Source organism: Microcaecilia unicolor, chromosome 8 (assembly GCF_901765095.1).
Source record: "Microcaecilia unicolor chromosome 8, aMicUni1.1, whole genome shotgun sequence".
NCBI classification, from domain to species: Eukaryota; Metazoa; Chordata; class Amphibia; order Gymnophiona; family Siphonopidae; genus Microcaecilia; species Microcaecilia unicolor.
In genome coordinates this window covers 28,248,556-28,269,707 of record NC_044038.1, presented here as the reverse complement: position 1 = coordinate 28,269,707, position 21,152 = coordinate 28,248,556, and the positions used below count along the sequence as shown (strand labels likewise).

At 47.9% G+C, this 21,152-nt stretch overlaps 1 protein-coding gene across 1 annotated transcript in view; it reads right to left on the bottom strand.

Annotated features, from left to right (window-relative positions):
• The window catches only part of DNAH3 (dynein axonemal heavy chain 3), a 232,988-nt gene that overhangs the window by 72,185 nt on the left and 139,651 nt on the right, over positions 1 to 21,152 (bottom strand). The window contains exons 37-39 of the mRNA XM_030212342.1: positions 11,179 to 11,279; positions 10,964 to 11,069; positions 1,547 to 1,676 (exon numbers count right to left, since the gene is read on the bottom strand). Coding sequence (XP_030068202.1) covers positions 1,547 to 1,676; positions 10,964 to 11,069; positions 11,179 to 11,279 — 337 coding nt within the window. The remainder of the gene's footprint in view (positions 1 to 1,546; positions 1,677 to 10,963; positions 11,070 to 11,178; positions 11,280 to 21,152) is intronic.

Here is a 21,152-nt window from a genome sequence, read left to right as displayed (position 1 = left end):
CCCTCAGCTCCATCAAGTCTGCTACTCTAGCCTCAAGAGAATGGACACGTTCTCTGAGAGCTAGGAGCTCTTTGCATCGGGCACACACATATGACACCTCACCAATTGGGAGATAATCATACATGTGACACTCAATGCAAAAGACTGGATAGCACCCCTCTCGCTGCTGGACTGCTGACTACATCTTAGTGTTTTTTGAGTTTTTCCGTAATTTAAGAGACTCCTGAGAAAATATAAGTTCCCACGGCTGCCTATAACATAGATATTCACTGTAAGTGCCAAATAAGGCCAGGCATTGAATACCTGGGTCAAAGTCAGCCAACAGTGGTGAGTGTCTTTGAAAACACTAACCATCTCCAGGCATAAGTCTAAGGGTAAGAATTTGGAATAAAAATTTCAGAAGGATCAGGACCAGTAGCTCTTTAAGGAATATTAAATGAAACCTTTATCCAAGCTATTGTGTTTCTCTGCTCAGAATAATATAGAGATAACACAATTGCAACAAATAATGCATTTTGGGTCCAATGAAACAGAAGTGATACTTTACACAAGTGCCATTTTGAACTAAACTAGTGTATAAAGTGAAAAATTAGATAATTCCCTCCAACAGGCTCTGAAATGCCTCTAGAGCGAGGCAGATGGCCCTGGTCTCGAGCCAATTGATCGACCACTGAGCCTCCTCTGATGGCCAACACCCCTGGGCATCCTGACCTAAGCAGTGGGCCCCCCAACTGTCATCTATCATCATCAAGGTCCAAGACAGAGTCTCAAACAACATGCTTTTCTCCAGACTGGTGCTGCAGACACCGCCTGAAGCTGGTGTGCGCCTCCCCCCCCCCCCCCCCCCAAAAAAAAAAAGAGGCACGCGCTTCTCCAAAGGCATCACACTGCGGACACCAACAGGCTCGGAACACCAGCACAGGGGTAACATGTGTGCCCGGATCCAAGGAATCATGTCCAGGGATGCCACCATGGAACCATGGACCCCAACACCTACAAATAGTCCCACACTCACGGCTGCACCATGAAAAGGAGAAAACAAACCTGACCATGCAACTTGCTGATCCGACCCTGTAGGGGAAAAACTCGACCCACCACAGTGTCAAAACAAACCCTCAGATACTTGAGAGTCTGCAAGGGAACAACATGAATCTTGGCAAAGTTGATGATCCAGTCCAATTGCTCAAGAAATTGAACCACATGAGTGGTGGAGGTTCATTCTGCTGGTAGGACCGCGCTTATCAGCCAGTCATCCAGATAGGAGTGCACCAAAATAAACTCACCCCCTCCTGGGCCTACCCGACTGAACCAGACTGCACTTCCACCATCTGCTGGGAGACTGAGAAATACTGGCTGGCTGGGGATTGAACAGGGTTCTTATACAATTCTCAGAGTCAGTGTTCTCAGTTTCCATCTGCTGGTAGGAGTGCATAACCTAAGGGTATTGACTGTACTGGAATGCCGCTAAGAAACATATTTTTTAAAAATACAATTATAATATACAAGATTAAACTGAATGTGTGGCCTAGCTAAAAGGAACACTTACCAAGCAGACATGTATACAGTCTCATCATACAATAGGCCAGATGCATAGGTGAAGTCTGTACTAAGAATTTACATTCATGTCTAACAAAATCCAAACAAGGCTGAATTAGCCAGTCAAACATATCACTGACCTGCAAATAAAAACAAAAATAATTCAAAAAGGACTTGACAGAAGGCACAATGGGCGTCTTTTATCATGCTGCACTAGAGGCTCCCAGTGTGGTAACGCTAACAGAGCCCATTCACTTTGAATGGGCTCCATCGACATTGTCGCGTGGGAACTGCTAACGCAGCTTGATAAAAGAGGCCCTATATTGTTTAGAGTCTCTGGGCTAGCTGTTTTATATTACAAAACATTTACATCACAATTGTTTATAGTGGGTTACAATATAACATCCACAATAAAAATGCAAAGGGCTTGTCCAGAAAAGTCAGAGCAAACAATAGGTTTTCACTTTCTTGTCAATCAATAATGGGGTAATGCTTGATATACACACAGAAAAGGGCTTTCACAACATTTTGCAGCTACATGAGTATAGAATGTTCACGTATGGAAAGTGTGTGCCTACTTTTATGCAATCTGTGTGGAGCAGAGGCCGAGTTAAGATACACATATGTATTTTATAAAATATGTCGGTATATTCATAGAATGCACAAATTTACACCTACTACTACTCTGTAGTATAAATTTGTGCGTTGGTTTTTGTGTGCAATTGGGGCTGTATCTGGGAGCCTATTTTATAAAACGGACATAGGTATTTATGTTGTCTTTATAAGATAAGCTTAAAATAGGTGCCTACTTGGACTTTTCACATAGGCATCCTTTTATAAAATCAATCCCTAAAAGATCGGATTCGATCCTAATCACTACCATCATGGTCTGCAATCAACATCACAATCTCAAAGAATCATGAAAAATGACTGAATCTGTACAACCTTCAGACATGTGCTTAATCAAACACCAAAATATACTATGAAATAGACTTTCCAAAAGGTTTAACTGGCTAACAACAACATTTAACTAGGTAAACCTCCTCTTTTTAAATTTTCTGCCACATGGGCTGTTAATTTGACCATCATAGGGCATTCTCAGTGTGCAGTTATGGCCTAGCCACAATGGAGGTGTGTGTGTGTGGGGGGGGGGGGGGGGGGGGGGGGGGAGGGTAATTTTAAAAAGTATTTCCATGGATAAAACAATGTTTGACATACAGAAAATGCCCTTTTAAAATTGGCTGAACTATATGCACATAAACTTGTACATCCACAACCTGTATCATGAAATTATGTCTTACCTGATAATTTTCTTTCCTTTAGTCGCAGCAGATGAATCCAGAGACTTGTGGGTTGTCGCAGCAGGTGGAGATAGAAAGCATTGAAGTGCACTGTCTTATAGGATGGAATGCTCCCTGGTCAGTCAGTATTTCTCATAACAAAGCAGAAGGAAACAGCATTAGATCATTTCTCCTTCATTTTTCCTTCCCCACAGTGAAAAGGGATAACCCAAGAAATTCAAAACCAAATACTACATGTTATCTGAAATGAAAAAATGCAACAACACGGAGCAACAGAGAACCGAACAACACCGCTGATAAAACAGGGTGGGCCTCTGGATTCATCTGCTGTGACTAAAGGACAGAAAATGATCAGGTAAGATGTAATTTCTCGTTCCTTAGCATCAGCAGCAGATGAATCCAGAGACTTGTAGGATGTACCAAAGCAGTCCCGAAATAGGGTGGGAACCTGAAGCTCCTGCAGATAGCACTAACACTCCAAAAAGATGCATCTGACTGAATAGAGACACCCCGATTGGAAGTATCTGGAGTATGCATGGAAGAAAAACCATGTCTCCGTCCTGCTGATATCCTCAAGAAAGCACCAACGGGCCTCCGCCCAGGAAGTTGTGATAGCTCGGGTAGAAGGCGCCTGGAATCCAGCCGTAACTGGAGCCCCCGATATAAATCATGCTGACTTGATAGACTCCGTGATCCTCTGGGCTAGTGAGACTTTGGAAGCTTCAGCACCTGTGTAAGCCCCGAGGAAAGCTCGAACCAAGGACCAGCCCAACAGAATTGGTTGATCAATTTCTAATAATGCAGGAGTATCCAGCGATAGCCAGGCAAACAGGAAGACAAAGGGTGAATAAGCAGAAAAGCAGAAACCCCATCAGGAAGAAAGAAGGAACTGCATACAATGTCGCTCCTTCAGGAAGAAACCGAAGAAGCTCGATAAATCAAAGTCTGGAGTTCTGAAACCCTGCCTGGACCAACACCTGAATCCCTGACAAAAAGGGAGCCCGCCCCGAATAATATCACCTGGGAGCTTCAAAAGATAGCGAGCTGGATCAGACCAGAAAGAATGTGTAGACATATCCACAGGAAGACCCTGAGCCTTTGAGTATTCCGGGGATTTTGGCAATTTCGCTAAATCCTCACCGAACAACAGCTTGCTCCCAAAATGTAGAAGAACTAGCCACTGGTTGAAGTTGCATCTGCCGCCCAGGGGCGCAAGCACAGGAAACAACGGACATAGCTGTCAAAAATAATTGCTTGGGCGACACACTAACAAGACAACAATGAATCTGCCAAACAAGCTAGTTCCGTCTCCATAGCTGGCAATGCAGGAGGAGGAGACCGCAGGACCCCTGGAAGGAATCTGCAACCTGTAGCAATCAGCAAGAGCAGATGCTAGCAGCATACCAGCCCCAGATAGCCACCTGCAGTGAGAGAGAACACCTGAACTGTTAGAGGAAGGCAACGCCAACTCCAGGAGGAGAGGCTGAGTCCGGCCTGGAGGGACCGCCAAGAATGATCCACAGAAGCAAACTGAAACCCAAGGAAGAATGTCTAAGATAGAGACCACTGTGCCCCTTATTTCCATACCTCAGAATCTTGAAGGGACAGTAGACCCTGAGCTAGGTATGAATATGCGGATGAGACATAGGAAGAAATGCCCTCCCGAAGCATCAGCCAGAGCCACACTTGTAACCTCCAAGAGTGTGTTAAAAACAACAGACTCTTACGGAAATGAAATACCTATGCAAAGCACTGAAGAAAAGCAGGTGACTTGGAGGATTCTGGCTGACTCTCTGAGAGGAATAGTCGCATATCAGCCAAGCACGAGGTAGGTATATGCATCCTTGGAAAGGAAGACTGCCAGCACTTCCATGACCATGAACATGTCCTTGATGACACTGAAAGGCTGAATGACATGGTCAGTAAGAGATAATGGTCTCCAAGAACTGGAAGTCACAGAAATGGGCTGCATGAAGATGAGACGGAAATATGAACTCCTCCGTCCTCGAGCTCTAGAGGACAGAAAGTCATCTGCCACCCAGCAGAAAGTACAGACTGCCCAGTGTGCATTGCAAAAAGAGGAACCACAGCACTCGGGTGACTCTGAGAAGCCCACCCCCGGTGGAAAGAATTTTCTGGGTTGGAACTACACAGGAAATGGAATAACTGCCCATTTCCCCCATCTCACTGGCGACAGACTCTACAGTGTCAAACTAAAGAAGAGGTTCCAGAAAACAGAGGCTAGGGTTAAATGGCCATTTCTCTCAATGGAGGAGGGTGAATAGTGGAACACCGGAGAGATCTATACTGGGACCGGTGCTATTTAACATATTTATAAATGATCTGGAAATCAGAACGATGAATAAGATGACAAAAATTGCAGATGATACAAAACTATTCAAGGCTGTTAAAACACATGCGGAGTGCAGTTGGGACCACAAACCAGCGCCAATAGGTGTAGAGGATTGCTGATATCATCATCATGACCAAAAGGGCCTTCAAAAGTGAGGCATGGCTGCAGTGTACAGCTGTGCCCGAAAGGGCATAATCTAAGGGGCAGGTTGTGCACCTTAGGAGCCTCTTTGAAGCCCCAGTGGGTCCCTTCCTGGTGAGTGATGTTTTAACTTTTTATTAACTGTAGCCCCCCCTTTTGCTGTCTCTTCAATGTGCCACTGATAATGTTAAACAGAAAGGTCCAGTGGTCTCAACTCCTGTAGTTCAAAGCCCCATGGACAAACATTTGATTGATAGCTTCTCTCAGGAGCTGAGTTCAATTATTTCTCCTTCAGAGCCAGCATCTTTGAGCTCCGTCGACTACCCCTCCCCCCCCCCCCCCCCCGCCTCCATCTTTGCAAATGACCTTAGAAGATGCTTCCCTGAGAAATGGCGTTAAGTCTGCAGATATGGACATAACCGTTTCGACGGTTGGGTCTTTGCCAAAGTTGCCGCTCCAGTTGATAGTGCTTCCCTTTAGTAAAATCACCATTGCAGAATGTTTCTCTGAAGGATATCTGGGAAGTAGATTACTATGGAGAACTGTGAATCAGCCATGTACTATTACCAATAAAGCAGTATAAAAATTTGGGGAGCTTAATATTGCTTCCTTGGATAAACAGTTTCTGGGATTGGAATGTCATGTTGTGTCATTACAATCCATTAAGGATAGCTTTAGCATTCACTATAGGACTGAGGCACTAGAAAATTAATTGAGGAAAAATAATTTGCATACTTGAATTTTTCACAAGCTCATGTGCTTTCTCCTGCTAATTGTTTAGCAAAAGTATTTTAAAGAAGTTTTGAATATTTCTCAGCCAGAATAAGTTGATTTATCCAAGGCATATCTGTGAAAATGGTGATATAGAGTGACCTTGAAGGTTTAGTATCATCAAATATTGATAATCTGACTGCTTTCTTAGTAGACTCTTCAGATACTATTTCAACAAGGTACACTCTAATAGTTACCTTTTCCACAGAGAATGGAACAGTGGCGTAGCCAGACCTGACATTTTGGGTGGGCCCAGAACTAATATGGGTGGGCACTATGTATATATAGGTGTGAGTAGTTTTTTGGGGAGATCCTAAATAATTTTTAATAAACAGTCTGCCCAACAGCTGTCCTACAGCAACATAAACCACATACATATTCAGAACCTATGTTGCAAACCTTAAAACCACCAGTTCTGAACACTCAAATACCAATAACAGCACCTTTAAAAAGGCAATAGCAATACGTGTCCCATTGGAAAAGCCAGACTAATATAGATCCCCACAAACACCACATGCCAGCAGAATCTCTTACCTTGGTCACATACAGAACACAGATCAACCATTATTAATTGCAGAATAAAGGACCAAAAATTTGAATTTGTCCTGTAGCCCAGCATCAGCCATACCCTTGCCTTCCCCATCACTTCATCCTTGTAGCCCACCATTGGCCCTACCCCCCATCCGTCCTTATAGCCCAGTATCAGCCATACTCTTCCCTTCATACCCCCCATCTCTCCCTGTAGCCCAGCATCAGCCCTACCCTTCCCTTCATACCCCCCATTTCTCCCTGTAGCCCAGCATCAGTCCTACCTTCCTTTTATACCCCTGCCCAATCAGGAATCTGCCCTACCCTTCCCTATCCCCCCACTTCTCCCAATAGCCTTAATCCCACCTGCCCCAGGCATGGCCCCATTCTCCCTCCTGCCCCCTTCTCAGACCTCTTCTCCCATCTGAGTCCGTCCCCTCACAGACCCCGTTCCCGTCCCTTTCAACCATCTGAGCCCCTCCTCTCCCCACCCCACCTCCCATCTGAGCCCCCCTCCCCAACCCAGTCCCCACCTGCCTACCAGCTCCGTTGACGGGGACAGATGACCCTCTTCTGCCACCGACACCCAGCCTTAAAAAAGAAAACGGAAGAAGTGCCTCACGTCTGATCTGCGCTGCTAAGGCAAACAAATCGCCTCGTCGCATCGGCCCTTCAATCACTGTGTCCCGCCCTCGCGGAAATAGGAAGTTACATCAGAGGGCAGGACACAGTGATTGAAGGGCCGACGCGACGAGGCAATTTGTTTGCCTTAGCAGCGCAGAGCAGATCAGACGCAAGGCACTTCTTCCATTTTCTTTTTTAAGGCTGGGTGTCAGGTGGCAGAAGAGGGTCATCTCTCCCCGTCGACGGAGCTGGTAGGCAGGTGGGGACTGCGGCGCGGGCGGGGTGGACCTGGAGGGAAAGTGGCTGGGCCTGAGCCCACCCAGGCCCGCCCGTGGCTACGCCCCTGGAATGATAAAAGTTTAGTTATGAAATCATACATTAACACAAAGAATACTTTGTTTTGTGGATATAAGCTTCATTTTTCCCGGATGTTTCATGTAGTACTCATGCACCAGATGAGTTTTCTATTGTTGTAATCTAGGATATTGACATTAGAATGCAACATTCTTTTACATTTCCCCTGTAAATGTCTTACTACCTATAAAGATAATAACTTTATTTTCTTTGATCCAGCACATCTTGAAAAATTATTTCAGGATCAAAATACTTCTTCTGTATCAGCTGATTCCAAGTAATGGGAGCATTATAAGTGGTAAATATATGTGGTGTAGCTTTTGACAAAGAACGTGCAAATCAGAATTGAGATGTCCAGGTCGGGATATGTCAAGTTCCACTAGTATTTTAGAACAGAAACTGCTGACAGAGAACCTGTTCTGAGATACATGGAGAAATGAATGTTTATGTGCTAGTTATGTGTTACAGGAGCATCCATTTTAGAACCATAAACATCTGAAATATCAACGAGGCCAAACTGGGCATATAAATGTTTATGTGCTAGAACATAAGCATTTATGATCTGAAATGCCAACATACACATTTATGTGGCAGAGCATAAACACTTGTTAGCCATTTCAGAAACAAACTTTTATTGTACCTAAGCTGTCACAAAGTCCAATATCCCTTGCCAGTTTTACATTCAGGGAGGGACAGAAATAGGGTTACCATATTTTGTCCCCCAAAAAGGAGGACATACCCCTCCCCCACCTGCCCTGCCCCCTTTAACATGCCCCGCCCCTTCCACACCCTTGCTCTGCCCCCTGTCACATCCTCACTCCGCCCCTGTCACATTTTCCCCTCCCCCTTGTCATATACCCCATCGCCCCCCCCTCCCCGTCACCCCCTCCCCTTATCTTACTACTGCCCTGGTGGTCTAGTGACCTCTTTGGGACAGAGTTGAAATCTCACGAGGTCACTTCAACTCTCGGCGCCCATTTTGAATCAGTGCCGAGGATCAGCAACAGGAAGGATGCAAGCAGTGCAGCGCTCCGGGCAGGAAAGAGGGGGCTCTTTCCTGCCCCGAAGGCGGAAGAGTAAGGGCACTAGTAAGTAAGGGGAGGGGAGGCTACCAATCTGTCCGTTTGTCCGGGTAAATACGGACATATGGTAACCCTAGACAGAAACCACTTGAGAATTAAGGGGGTGCCCTTTCCCCATCCCTAAGATGGAGCACAGCACAAAACGACAACGTCTAGGAAGCAGATGCAATCTTTTTGGACATACTGTAGATGTGCATTTCCCTTCTGAAATGTAGAATACATGATTTTTTTGGCCACTCCTAACCTTGCCCAAAACACACCCAGACCACGCCCCCTTGCCATAGCATGTTTTTCAGTTTTAGACATGTATATTGTAACCTTGTAAAATTGAGATTTGAAAGTTTAAGCAATATAAACATTTAAATGCCAGTTTATGCATGTCTAAAATGCAAATAGCACTTCTAAAATAATTGCCATATTGTACTGGCTAATGGTGATGGTACTTGGACTACTATTTTTTTAATTTAGGGTTTTTCCTGAATGAAAATCTCTTTTGTTTCTGAGATGTGGACTTGATAGTTCAGGATTTATTTCCTTTCTATTTTATTTTATTCTTTTCATTGAATTATTTCTTCATAATGGATGATAATATTTCTTTATTTCTGCCATGTTATATGGAAGGCTTTAAGCCCTAGCAGTAGTACCGTGAGACTACCGAAAGGGGTCATTGCTGCCATAGGAGCCAACTTTTCAGAATGATTGGGGGTGCTAAACCAATAACAAGTTACCCCTCCTTTGACAAACTGAAGGCATTTGCTCGATTTTGGGGGTGCTCAGAGCCAGATGGGAAGGAGTGGAGAAGACCACTCCCACACCAGCTTAATACACTACTAGGGATTAGCTCTAGGTAAGTCCTGGGAGTGGTGAGTAGGCACGGGTGGGGGAGGGTTTCCTTTGGAGCATGTGGGCAAGCCTTGGTTTGGGGGAGGGGCTTGTTGGGGCATTCGAGTTGGGGGTTTGGAGGATCAGAGGGAAGATCAGATTTTGCTAAAATCAAGGGTCGGATCCAGGAACCAGGGGAGGTCAGAAGGAATGGCATTTCATGTGGATTGGATCTGGGGGGATGGTAGTGCTACTATGGGTGTTCACATTTTCATAGGTTTAGGATCAGGACCATTTTACATCTCTGGGTTAATAGCATGCTATGAGCCCAGATATTTACGCTAAAGGTCTACCCTGTGCAGTATCTGCAGGGCTGAAGCTGGGCATGCCTCTGCATTTACCACACAGGCTTTGCACTTACTGTGCAATAATTTTTGCTTAATAAGTGCAAAATCCTACCACACTTTAGTAAAACAGTCCTGGAGTGACAGTAAAATCAGTTAGTAAAAATGTTATTGTGAAAAAAGGTCTAATTCATAGGCACCCGGTATAAGAGGCTTGCAGAGGCTAAGCCTCCCCCACTGCTGCAGCAGAATGGATCAGCTGTTGAGTCCAGCTGCTCTGAGGGGATTAAATTGTTGATTTACCTCCATCCTCACAGCAGGAGCTGCAGTGAAAGCCCTCTAGCAGTTGTAGAAATTGGTTTATGGTTTGTTTACCTTACTGCTGGGAAAGCAGGGGGGGGTTGGCTGGAGGTGTCCTGGGTTGCCAGGGAGATATTTAACGAGGATGACTTCCTGACCTGCACTGAGGACAGATAGCAGCAGAACGGATACTGGGCCAGCATGATCAGAAAAAGTCACCAGACAACAAAGGTAGAAAAGATCATTTTATTTTCATTATAGTGTTTGGAATATGTCCACTTTGAGAATCAGGTGCTCAACATTAAAAGTTTATATTTATTTACTTATTTATGGCATTTTAACCCACATTAAACATGAATTAGGGTGTTTTGTGGCTCTACATGAGAATTGTGATGATATGATCCCTTGTTTCATATTGTTGACAGTCTGCATTTTCCGTATGGGTGGTATATTGGTGTATTAGGTCTGCCCAGTGTAATATTTATGGTACAGTAAGGTTCTGAGTGTGTTTTTGGACAAAGTTGTGCATAGTGTTTTGCAGTTGAGCGATTGTGGTTAGAATATGCTTTGAGCAACCACTTTATTCTTTGACATATGATACATATCTAATATCTAAATTTAATAAAAGGTATTAATTGTGACTTTTATTTTTATTTATTTATTTTTTTCTGTGTGTTATCAGACAATTATGGATTTAAGCTCCACCCCTGGCCCCACCCTAACCCCACCCCCTTTAGCCTCCCCAAACAGTTGGGCCACCGACCGCCTATGGTCTAATTGATTACAGGATACAATCGAGGATCTTACCAATTCCATGTGTTCAGCAGCAAGGTTTGTAGGCAGTGTGTTCATGTATGAATCTTTCAGAGGTATCCACCCCAACTGGTGAGGCTCCATGTATATCATACCACACCTACAAAGAAGCGTCATGGAACCTGACCATGTAGTACAAAAAATGCCCAGATAAAGAATGCATAAGGTTTTGATTTTGTTGCTCCATTACAAAGACTGCTTAATGTTACCTGCTTACTGTTGCTGGAGATGCCTGTTCCAAGTCTGCTGGTTCAAATATTAAGCTCATTTTGGAACTCATCTGGATTATCTCACCACTCATTAAACATAACTAGAAAAGAAACGACACATAAATAATAGGGATAAATTATAGCCTAGTCATGACTAAAGGCTATAATTAGTCTAGTTTTCTTTTTCACATTTTCACAACATTTTACATAAATCTGATCATTTTACCCTCACTTGATGAAGGCAGTGTAGATCGTGATAGTTAAGCACAGACAACGGTTTTGACAGCTCTTTTTCTTTGGAAATAGCCATTTTACCCTCTATGCAACAAAATCATCATTTCATGAAAAATGGACAAATATTTGACAATATTCCACTAGTGGTACTTTTTCTAACACTGTATAAAAATATTACAGTCAGCTAAAAAGGGATATTCAGTTCCACCCTGTGAAAAGTTATTCCTGTGATTATTTTTCAAAATACACAAACTATTTATCTAAGGGACCTGTTTACTAAACCACATTAACTGCTAATGTGCGTTTAACGTGGGGAAAAAAGGACATTAAAGCATTTTGGGATAATTTGCCTGTCAGCGTGCACTAATCATGCGCTATTTAATTTTTAAAAGATTTTTTTCGGGAAGGGGTATGGAAGTGTTATCCAGCTAGTGCATTCACATAAGCGCATGCTAACTGGATAATGCAGCATTAAATATATGCCTGGGTTTATTCTCTAAAGTGCGCCTAAATTTTATAGAATAGGCTAGAGGAGTGTGGTAGTCCACTCTTAAGGTTATCAATAGAAATCAAACAAAATAAAATATGGAAAAGAAAACAAGATGATACCTTTTTTATTGGACATAACAATACATTTCTTGATTAGCTTTCGAAGGTTGCCCTTCTTCGTCAGATTGGAAATAAGCAAATGTGCTAGCTGACAGTGTATATAAGTGAAAACATTCAAGCATTACTATGACAGTCTGACATGGTGGGAGGATGGGGGTGGGTCGGAGGTATGCATGGGGACATCAAAGCATATCATTGATATTCTAACAGGATGGGTGTGGATAATTGAGGGGTGGGGTGATCAACAGAGAAATACAGCTTTATGGTTTATAATGGGCTAGGAACCCCAGATCCTTGTTAAGTCCTTTCTGTTGGGTGTTAAAATATTCAATCATTCTGACTTCAAAGGTCTTATGTTCTTGTATGGTTTTAAAGTTACCTTTCAGGATTCTCACTGTGAAGTCACTGGTACAGTGTCCTGGTCCTGTAAAATGTTGACCAACAGGCGTGGGAACCCTGCTGGCACCAGTATTGTTCATATGATGTCTATGTAAATTGAATCTTGTCTTAAGCATCTGGCCTGTTTCTCCAATATAGCATCCTTCATTACATTTTTTACACTGAATGATATATACCACATTGGAAGATGAGCAAGTGAAAGATCCCTTTATGTTGAATATCTTTCCTTTGTGGGTAACTGTGGGGTCCTGTGAAATATTTTGGCATAGTTTGCAACTGGATAAATTACAGGGAAGTGTGCCCTTCTAGAATAGGCTTAAATTTTCACACGGTATATAGAATAAGCAGAGCACCTCTCCACGCGACCAAATTTGGTCGCATCCATTTAGGCTATATTTTACTTGGCATAAATCCTGGTGTCTATATTAGGCACAGAGCAGGTTTATTCTATAATAATGGACATAGATTTTAGAAACGTCCATTCTACACCCCCTTTTCAACTGTGCAACTTGGAACTTACAGGTTACACATTACAGACTAAGCTTAGTGAGTTGTGCATGTAATTCGTAATTAATGCCAATTAGTGTCGATAATTGCTTGTTAACACCCAATTGATACAGCTGATTAGCTAGTTAACCAATTAAGTTACGTACGTTGTTATAGAATACGCTTCAATTTCCGCATGGAAATTAAGGCATAATATATAGAATTTAGTTGTTAGTGCCTTCTAAAAAGTGCTCCTGTGTTATTTTCTTTTGCAAGTAACGTGCGCTAATGAAAAAATTAGCACAGGATTTGTAAAAAATAAACTGGAAAAATCTTTACTATACAGTTACGTTTTTTTCCCTACCTCCTCTGGTTACCCACTTACCCCTTACCTTGCCTCACCCCTCCCTCCTCCCTTTCTTTGTATCTGGAAGAGTGGGCTTTTGTCTCTGAGGCCTGCTTTCTCAGCTCAATCAGCAACATTATAGTGTACAAGTGAGGCAATTAACTCATCCACACCAGTCTCACTTACCACTTCAACATGGCCAGCTAAACCTTTTTAAGCCAACCCACTCTACTATCATAGACCTAATCTACCAGAAAAGACCCACTCTTGACTGTCTTACCTCCCCTTTCCCTTACTCATAACCCATCTCAGAACCTCAACAGCACTGACTGGGCAATAAGGGACCATGAGGGAGGGGACCCCTTCTCCTGGTTCTTATGAATTCAAATTTTCATGCTTCAGCTGGCATTGATACAATATTTCACATTTTACTTTTAATAAACTATATATCTGTCGCGGCCCTGATGCCACTCTGGTGTAGGTGAGCTCTTGAGTACTCCCGAGCTTCACTAGGCCCAGGAGATAACCGAGCACCCCGACTCTTCACCCGCGGCGACCGCCGTTCACCGAGGGTTGAGCCCTCAGCTGCGGGCGGCCAGCAGGACTGCTGGAACCACGGGGTGACGGCTGGCCTGGCTGGAAAAAGATACAGAGTCCTTGGGTACGTGGTCCAGACGGTCGGCTAGCTGACAACAGGAACGTACGCTGAAGAGGCAATAACTAGCGGGACGGCTAGTTGTTCTGAGAAACAAACACAGTCTTGGAAATAGCTAGCAGGACGGCTAGCAATCACGAGGGACAACTCAGTCTTGGAAATCGCTAGCAGGACGGCTAGCAATCACGAGGAACACACACAGGCTAGGAATCCGCTAGCAGGACGGCTAGCAGTCACGAGGATCAAACACAGGCTTGGCATTCGCTAGCAGGACGGCTAGCAGTCACGAGGAACAAACACAGGCTTGGAATTCGCTAGCAGGACGGCTAGCAGTCACGAGGAACAAACACAGGCTTGGAATTCGCTAGCAGGACGGCTAGCAGCCACGAGGAACAAACACAGGCTTGGAATTCGCTAGCAGGACGGCTAGCAGCCACGAGGAACAAACACAGGCTTGGAATTCGCTAGCAGGACGGCTAGCAGTCACGAGGAACAAACACAGACTTGGAAGGATCACTGGATGGCTTCAAACAAGAAAACGGAAGCACTGGTTCCCCTCCAGGCTTCCGTTTAAATCCCCCGCTCCTCCTGGAAGGAGAACAGCTGTGGCCAATCCGCTGCGCCCCAGCCTGCAGCGGGAACCGGATTGGTCCCTCCGTCTTAAGGGCGGAGTCGTTATGGGGATGCGCCAATCCGGCGCGTGTGGGTGGAGCCTCCTCGCTGGTCCTGCTGCAGCGAGGAGGACGCCGCCGCCGGCGCCGCCATCTTGGTCGGCGGATAACCCTCTCCGAGGCCGGCGTGGGTTCTCCTGGATCGCCGGCCTCGGAGCAACTTGTAGCTGCGGCGATCCCCCTGGCAGCCCCTGCCCGTCGACCCGCGTTCCCCGGGCGCCCCATCCTCCCGCTCCGGCCCGCGGAGTGCCAGGTAAGGGCCCGGAACGGGACAGTATCCTCCCCGGAAGACCCCTTCTTCCGGGGTCCGGGTTTGGACGGATATCGGGCGTGGAAGGCTTTGACCAGTTCTGGAGCATGAACATTAGCCACGGACTCCCAGGAATTATCCTCGGGGCCAAACGATTTCCATGATAGCAAATAATACAGTCTTCCCCGCCGCCACTTGGAGTCGAGAATCTCTCCTACCTCGTACTCCGGGTCTGGAGACACCTGGAGGTCCTTCTCCTGGGCTGGAGGCGGGTGCCACCTGGACTCCCGAAACCTCTTCAGTAGCGAGACATGGAAGGCGTTATGCACTCGTAGGGTGGCGGGTAGCCGCAAACGATATGTTACTGACCCAATTCGTTCTTGGATTGCATAGGGTCCCGCGTATCGCTGTCCTAGTCTTCGGGAGGATCCTCGGAGTCTCAGGTGCTTCGTGCTTAACCATACCCTTTGTCCTGGGTGGAGCACGGGGGCGGGCCGCCGGTGGCGGTCAGCAAAGAGCTTGTTCTTGGTCGCGGTCTTCTGTAATTGTTCCCTAGCCATCCTCCAGACCTTCTGTAGGTCGGCTACTACTTGGTCCCCAGCCGGGGTCATGGCGGTAGTCGGGAACGGCCCTGGAAGCCGCGGATGTTGTCCATATACCAGGAAGAACGGGGACTGTCCTGAGGAGGAGTGGTCACTTTGGTTATAGGCGAACTCGGCCCATGGAAGTAGAGAAACCCAGTTATCTTGTCGTTGGTTGACAAAGGCTCTTAAGAAGCTTTTCAGGGTTTGGTTTAACCTCTCAACCATGCCATTGGTTTGAGGATGGTAAGCGGATGAAAAATGATTCTGCATCCCCAAGGCCTTGCACAAACCTCTCCAGAAGCGTGAGGTGAATTGGGGCCCTCGGTCACTAATGACCCGAATGGGTAGTCCATGTAGTCGAAAGATGTGGTGAATGAATGCTTGAGCGAGAGATGCTGCTGTCGGAATGCCCGTGAAGGGAACAAAGTGAGCCATTTTAGAGAATCGATCTATCACCACCCAGATCACAGTATGACCCTGGGAACGAGGTAAATCCGTGATAAAATCCATGGATATCTCCGACCAAGGACTGGTCGGTATGGGCAAAGGTTGTAGGTCTCCCACGGGAGGTCCTCCTGCTGGCTTGGTTCGGGCACATACTGGGCACGAGGTAACAAACTGGAAGATATCTCGTCTCATCTGTGGCCATCGATACTGTCTCGAGATGAACCGGAGGGTCTTGTGGTACCCGAAATGCCCCGCCCACTTAGACGAGTGTCCCCATTGCAGAACTCTCTTCCGGTCTGCGGCCGCCACGAATCTCTGGACTTGGGCAACCTCCCCTGTGGCCGCACTGAGACAGGCGGGGTCTAACATAGGATGAATCTCCTTAGTCTCTTCTGGAACTTCAAAGGCCCGGGAGAGCGCATCTGCCGGGGTGTTCTGGGAGGCGGCTCGGAACACTAGTTGAAAATGGAAGCGAGAAAAGAATAATGACCAGCGGGCCTGTCGGGGATTCAGCCGCTGGGCCTCTTGGAGGTATAGGAGGTTCTTATGATCCGTGATGACCGTGAACCGGTGTTCCGCTCCCTCTAGTAAGTGTCTCCACTCTTGCAGTGCGAGTTTCAAGGCCAAGAGTTCTCTATCCCCAACCGTATAATTCCGTTCGGCTGGAGAGAATTTACGTGAAAAGAAGGAGCACGGTTGACGCCGGCCCTCGGGGTTGATCTGAGAAATGACTGCCCCGGCCCCTAGAGCGGATGCGTCCACCTCTACCGTGAAAGGCTTCTCAGGATCGGGGGTCAGCAGAATAGGCGCGGACTCAAAAGCTTCTTTGACCTGCTGGAACGCCGCTTGCGCTTCTAGCGGCCAATCCCTGACCCTAGCGTCCTTGTGGGTGAGCTCCGTCAACGGGGTGGTCAACCGGGAATACTGTGGAATAAATTGGCGATAATAATTAGCGAAGCCCAGGAATCGTTGTAAGGCCTTCAGGCCCTTCGGTTGAGGCCACTCGCGAATGGCCTGGAGTTTGTCTGGTTCCATCTGTAACCCCCCTGGAAGCAGGATATGCCCCAAAAATGGTAAAGACCGCTGATGGAAGGCGCACTTACTCAGCTTCGCAAATAGATGGGCTTGACGTAGTCGGTACAGCACCGCGCGTACATGGCCCGGATGCTCCCTGGGGTCCTTAGAGTAAATTAGGATATCGTCCAGATATACGATCACCGTAGAATTGAGTAATTCTTCTAGTACACTATTGATGAGCCGTTGAAACACCGCAGGGGCATTACATAGACCAAATGGCATTACCCGATATTCAAAATGACCCTCATGGGTATTGAAGGCCGTCTTCCATTCATCCCCTGACCGGATTCGTACTAGATTGTAGGCTCCCCGCAAATCCAACTTCGTGAAGATCTGAGCTCCTTGCAGTTTGTCCAAGAGCTCGGGAATAAGTGGTAACGGGAAACGATCCTTCACGGTGATGGCATTTAATCCCCGATAGTCAATACAAGGTCTCAAGGTTCCATCCTTCTTGGTAACAAAAAAAAACCCCGCCCCGGCTGGGGATGTAGACGGCTGAATGAACCCTTTCCGTAGATTCTCATGGATATAATCTCGCATAGCCTTGACTTCCCCTCGGGACAGTTTGTACGGGCGGCCCCGTGGAGGAACCGTATCTGTCTTCAGATTAATAGCACAGTCAAAAAGCCTATGCGGCGGTAATACCTCCGCCTCCTTGGGACTAAACACATCAGCAAAGTCTCTATAATCCATAGGCAGAGAGCCCAGTTCACCGGGTCCCTCCCCGGGCAACGTATTTAAGGCCGGACAGCTGCCAGCCCGATCCTTACAACAGGTCTCTTGACAGGAGTTGCCCCAAGCTTGAATCTTTCCCCCGGTCCAGTCAATCACCGGGTTGTGGTATCGTAGCCAAGGCAATCCCAGAACCACCGGGTGGATGGTCCGGGGTAACACTAAGAATTCGGCCTCCTCCCGATGGCCCTCCCCCACTTGCAGACCCAACATAGGCGTAATCTCAGTAACCGGCTGGGGAAGGGTAGTTCCCTGGATGGAGGTTATCCGCAGGATTGGTTTTCGGGGAAGCGTGGGCCACCCCATTTGCTGCAATAGTTCGAGCCCAATAAAGTTGCCCCCAGACCCTGAATCCACCAGGGCCCGGGTCTGAACCGTGGCCTCCTGCCACCGTAAGGTCACTGGTAGGATGAGCAAGGTCTCCTGTAGGGGAGCGGAGTGCCCCAAGAACCCTCCCCTCAGGGTGCCTTGGGGAGCGCATTTCCCGGCCGGAGGGAACAAGTCCGGAGGAAATGTCCAGCCTGCCCACAATAGAAGCACAGTCCCTTAGACTGCCGTTGCTGTCTCTCGGCGGGGGTCAACCGTTGTCGACCCATTACCATGGGCTCCTCCCCGGGCTCCGTAATGTCCCGGTTCGCCTGGCGAGACGACGGCCCTTTGCTCGTCCTGGAGGCCCCTCGAACCCACTTCTGCCACTCCATCCGGTCTCTGGCCCGCTCCTGGAATCGGGTGTCCACCCGGATACAGAGTGAGATGAGGGCATCCAAAGGTCCGGGAATCGCCCGTCCCGCTAATTCATCCTTGATTCGTTCGTGTAAACCCTCCCTAAAAATGGCCGTCAAGGACTCCGGATCCCACCGTAGCTCCGCGGCTAAGGTACGAAACCGGATGGCATAGTCAGCCACTGTACCCTCTCCTTGATGAATCCGGAGCAGCTCCGATGCCACGGAGGAGGGTCGTCCCGGAATGTCAAACACCATCCGGAACCGGCGCTGAAATTCGCTATAATCCCCCAATATGGGATCATGTTGTTCGTCCAGAGGGACCACCCAGTCCCGGGCCTTTCCCGTACAAAGGCCCATAACGTAGCCTACCTTACTATGATCCGAAGCAAAGGCCTCCGGTTGCATCCGGAAAGCCAGATTACACTGATGAAGGAACCCTCGACAACCCTCCGGGTTCCCATCATATCGTGCTGGCTCAGGGAACCGAGGTCCCACGCGGAACCCTCCCATACGGGGAGCTGCTACGGCCTCTTGGACCGCAGCGGCCTGGTTCTGTACCTGAAGCGTGGAGAGTTGGGAACATACATTCTGAAGAGCCCCAGACAGGGCATTAAGCTGTTCCTGTTGCTGCTGGAGAACCTTGGCCAGGTCCCGTAGATCAGGTTGCGTCGGCGAGCTCATGGCTTCCGTTTTCTGTCGCGGCCCTGATGCCACTCTGGTGTAGGTGAGCTCTTGAGTACTCCCGAGCTTCACTAGGCCCAGGAGATAACCGAGCACCCCGACTCTTCACCCGCGGCGACCGCCGTTCACCGAGGGTTGAGCCCTCAGCTGCGGGCGGCCAGCAGGACTGCTGGAACCACGGGGTGACGGCTGGCCTGGCTGGAAAAAGATACAGAGTCCTTGGGTACGTGGTCCAGACGGTCGGCTAGCTGACAACAGGAACGTACGCTGAAGAGGCAATAACTAGCGGGACGGCTAGTTGTTCTGAGAAACAAACACAGTCTTGGAAATAGCTAGCAGGACGGCTAGCAATCACGAGGGACAACTCAGTCTTGGAAATCGCTAGCAGGACGGCTAGCAATCACGAGGAACACACACAGGCTAGGAATCCGCTAGCAGGACGGCTAGCAGTCACGAGGATCAAACACAGGCTTGGCATTCGCTAGCAGGACGGCTAGCAGTCACGAGGAACAAACACAGGCTTGGAATTCGCTAGCAGGACGGCTAGCAGTCACGAGGAACAAACACAGGCTTGGAATTCGCTAGCAGGACGGCTAGCAGCCACGAGGAACAAACACAGGCTTGGAATTCGCTAGCAGGACGGCTAGCAGCCACGAGGAACAAACACAGGCTTGGAATTCGCTAGCAGGACGGCTAGCAGCCACGAGGAACAAACACAGGCTTGGAATTCGCTAGCAGGATGGCTAGCAGTCACGAGGAACAAACACAGACTTGGAAGGATCACTGGATGGCTTCAAACAAGAAAACGGAAGCACTGGTTCCCCTCCAGGCTTCCGTTTAAATCCCCCGCTCCTCCTGGAAGGAGAACAGCTGTGGCCAATCCGCTGCGCCCCAGCCTGCAGCGGGAACCGGATTGGTCCCTCCGTCTTAAGGGCGGAGTCGTTATGGGGATGCGCCAATCCGGCGCGTGTGGGTGGAGCCTCCTCGCTGGTCCTGCTGCAGCGAGGAGGACGCCGCCGCCGGCGCCGCCATCTTGGTCGGCGGATAACCCTCTCCGAGGCCGGCGTGGGTTCTCCTGGATCGCCGGCCTCGGAGCAACTTGTAGCCGCGGCGATCCCCCTGGCAGCCCCTGCCCGTCGACCCGCGTTCCCCGGGCGCCCCATCCTCCCGCTCCGGCCCGCGGAGTGCCAGGTAAGGGCCCGGAACGGGACAATATCTAAGTAGTTTCCATGGTCAGAAATTGAGGGGAAGAAAAGAAAAATAGTATAGAGGGAAACCCAAGGTTAAATAGGTTACAATCTAGCCAGTGGCGTACCAAGGGGGGGGGGGGGGGGGCGTTGGGGGCGGTCCGCCCCGGGTGCACGCCGCTGGGGGGTGCCACAGCGTGCGCCTGTCTGCTCCCAGTCCGCTACGCTCGCTAAATTCTCTCGTTCGCTGCAGCTCCCTCCTTCTGCCCCGGAACAGGTTACTTGCTGTTCCGGGGCAGAGGGAGGGAGCTGCAGCGAACGAGAGAATTTAGCGAGCGTAGCGAACTGGGAGCAGGCAGTCGCGCACTGCGGCACCCCCCCCCAGCGGCGTGCACCCGGGGGAGGGGTCATTTCGCGGGGGGGGGGGGGGCGCTGCACCCGGGAGGGGCGCATCGACGATCCGCCCCTGGTGCCGTCGAGCCTAGGAATGCCACTGAATCTAGCCATTAAAAGAGCAAAAAATTTAAAAGAAACAAAAGTATAACTAAAGGTCTATATTATAAAGACATGGTAGGAAGGGAAGGGCATGCAAAGACGACATAAGACAGGTGAGCTGTTGTTAAGGCTACAAATACGACTATTGAAATTACTACTACTACTACTATTTAGCATTTCTATAGCGCTACAAGGCGTACGCAGCGCTGCACAAACATAGAAGAAAGACAGTCCCTGCTCAAAGAGCTTACAATCTAATAGACAAAAAATAAATAAAGTAAGCAAATCAAATCAATTAATGTGAACGGGAAGGAAGAGAGGAGGGTAGGTGGAGGCGAGTGGTTACAAGTGGTTACGAGTCAAAGCAATGTTAAAGAGGTGGGCTTTCAGTCTAGA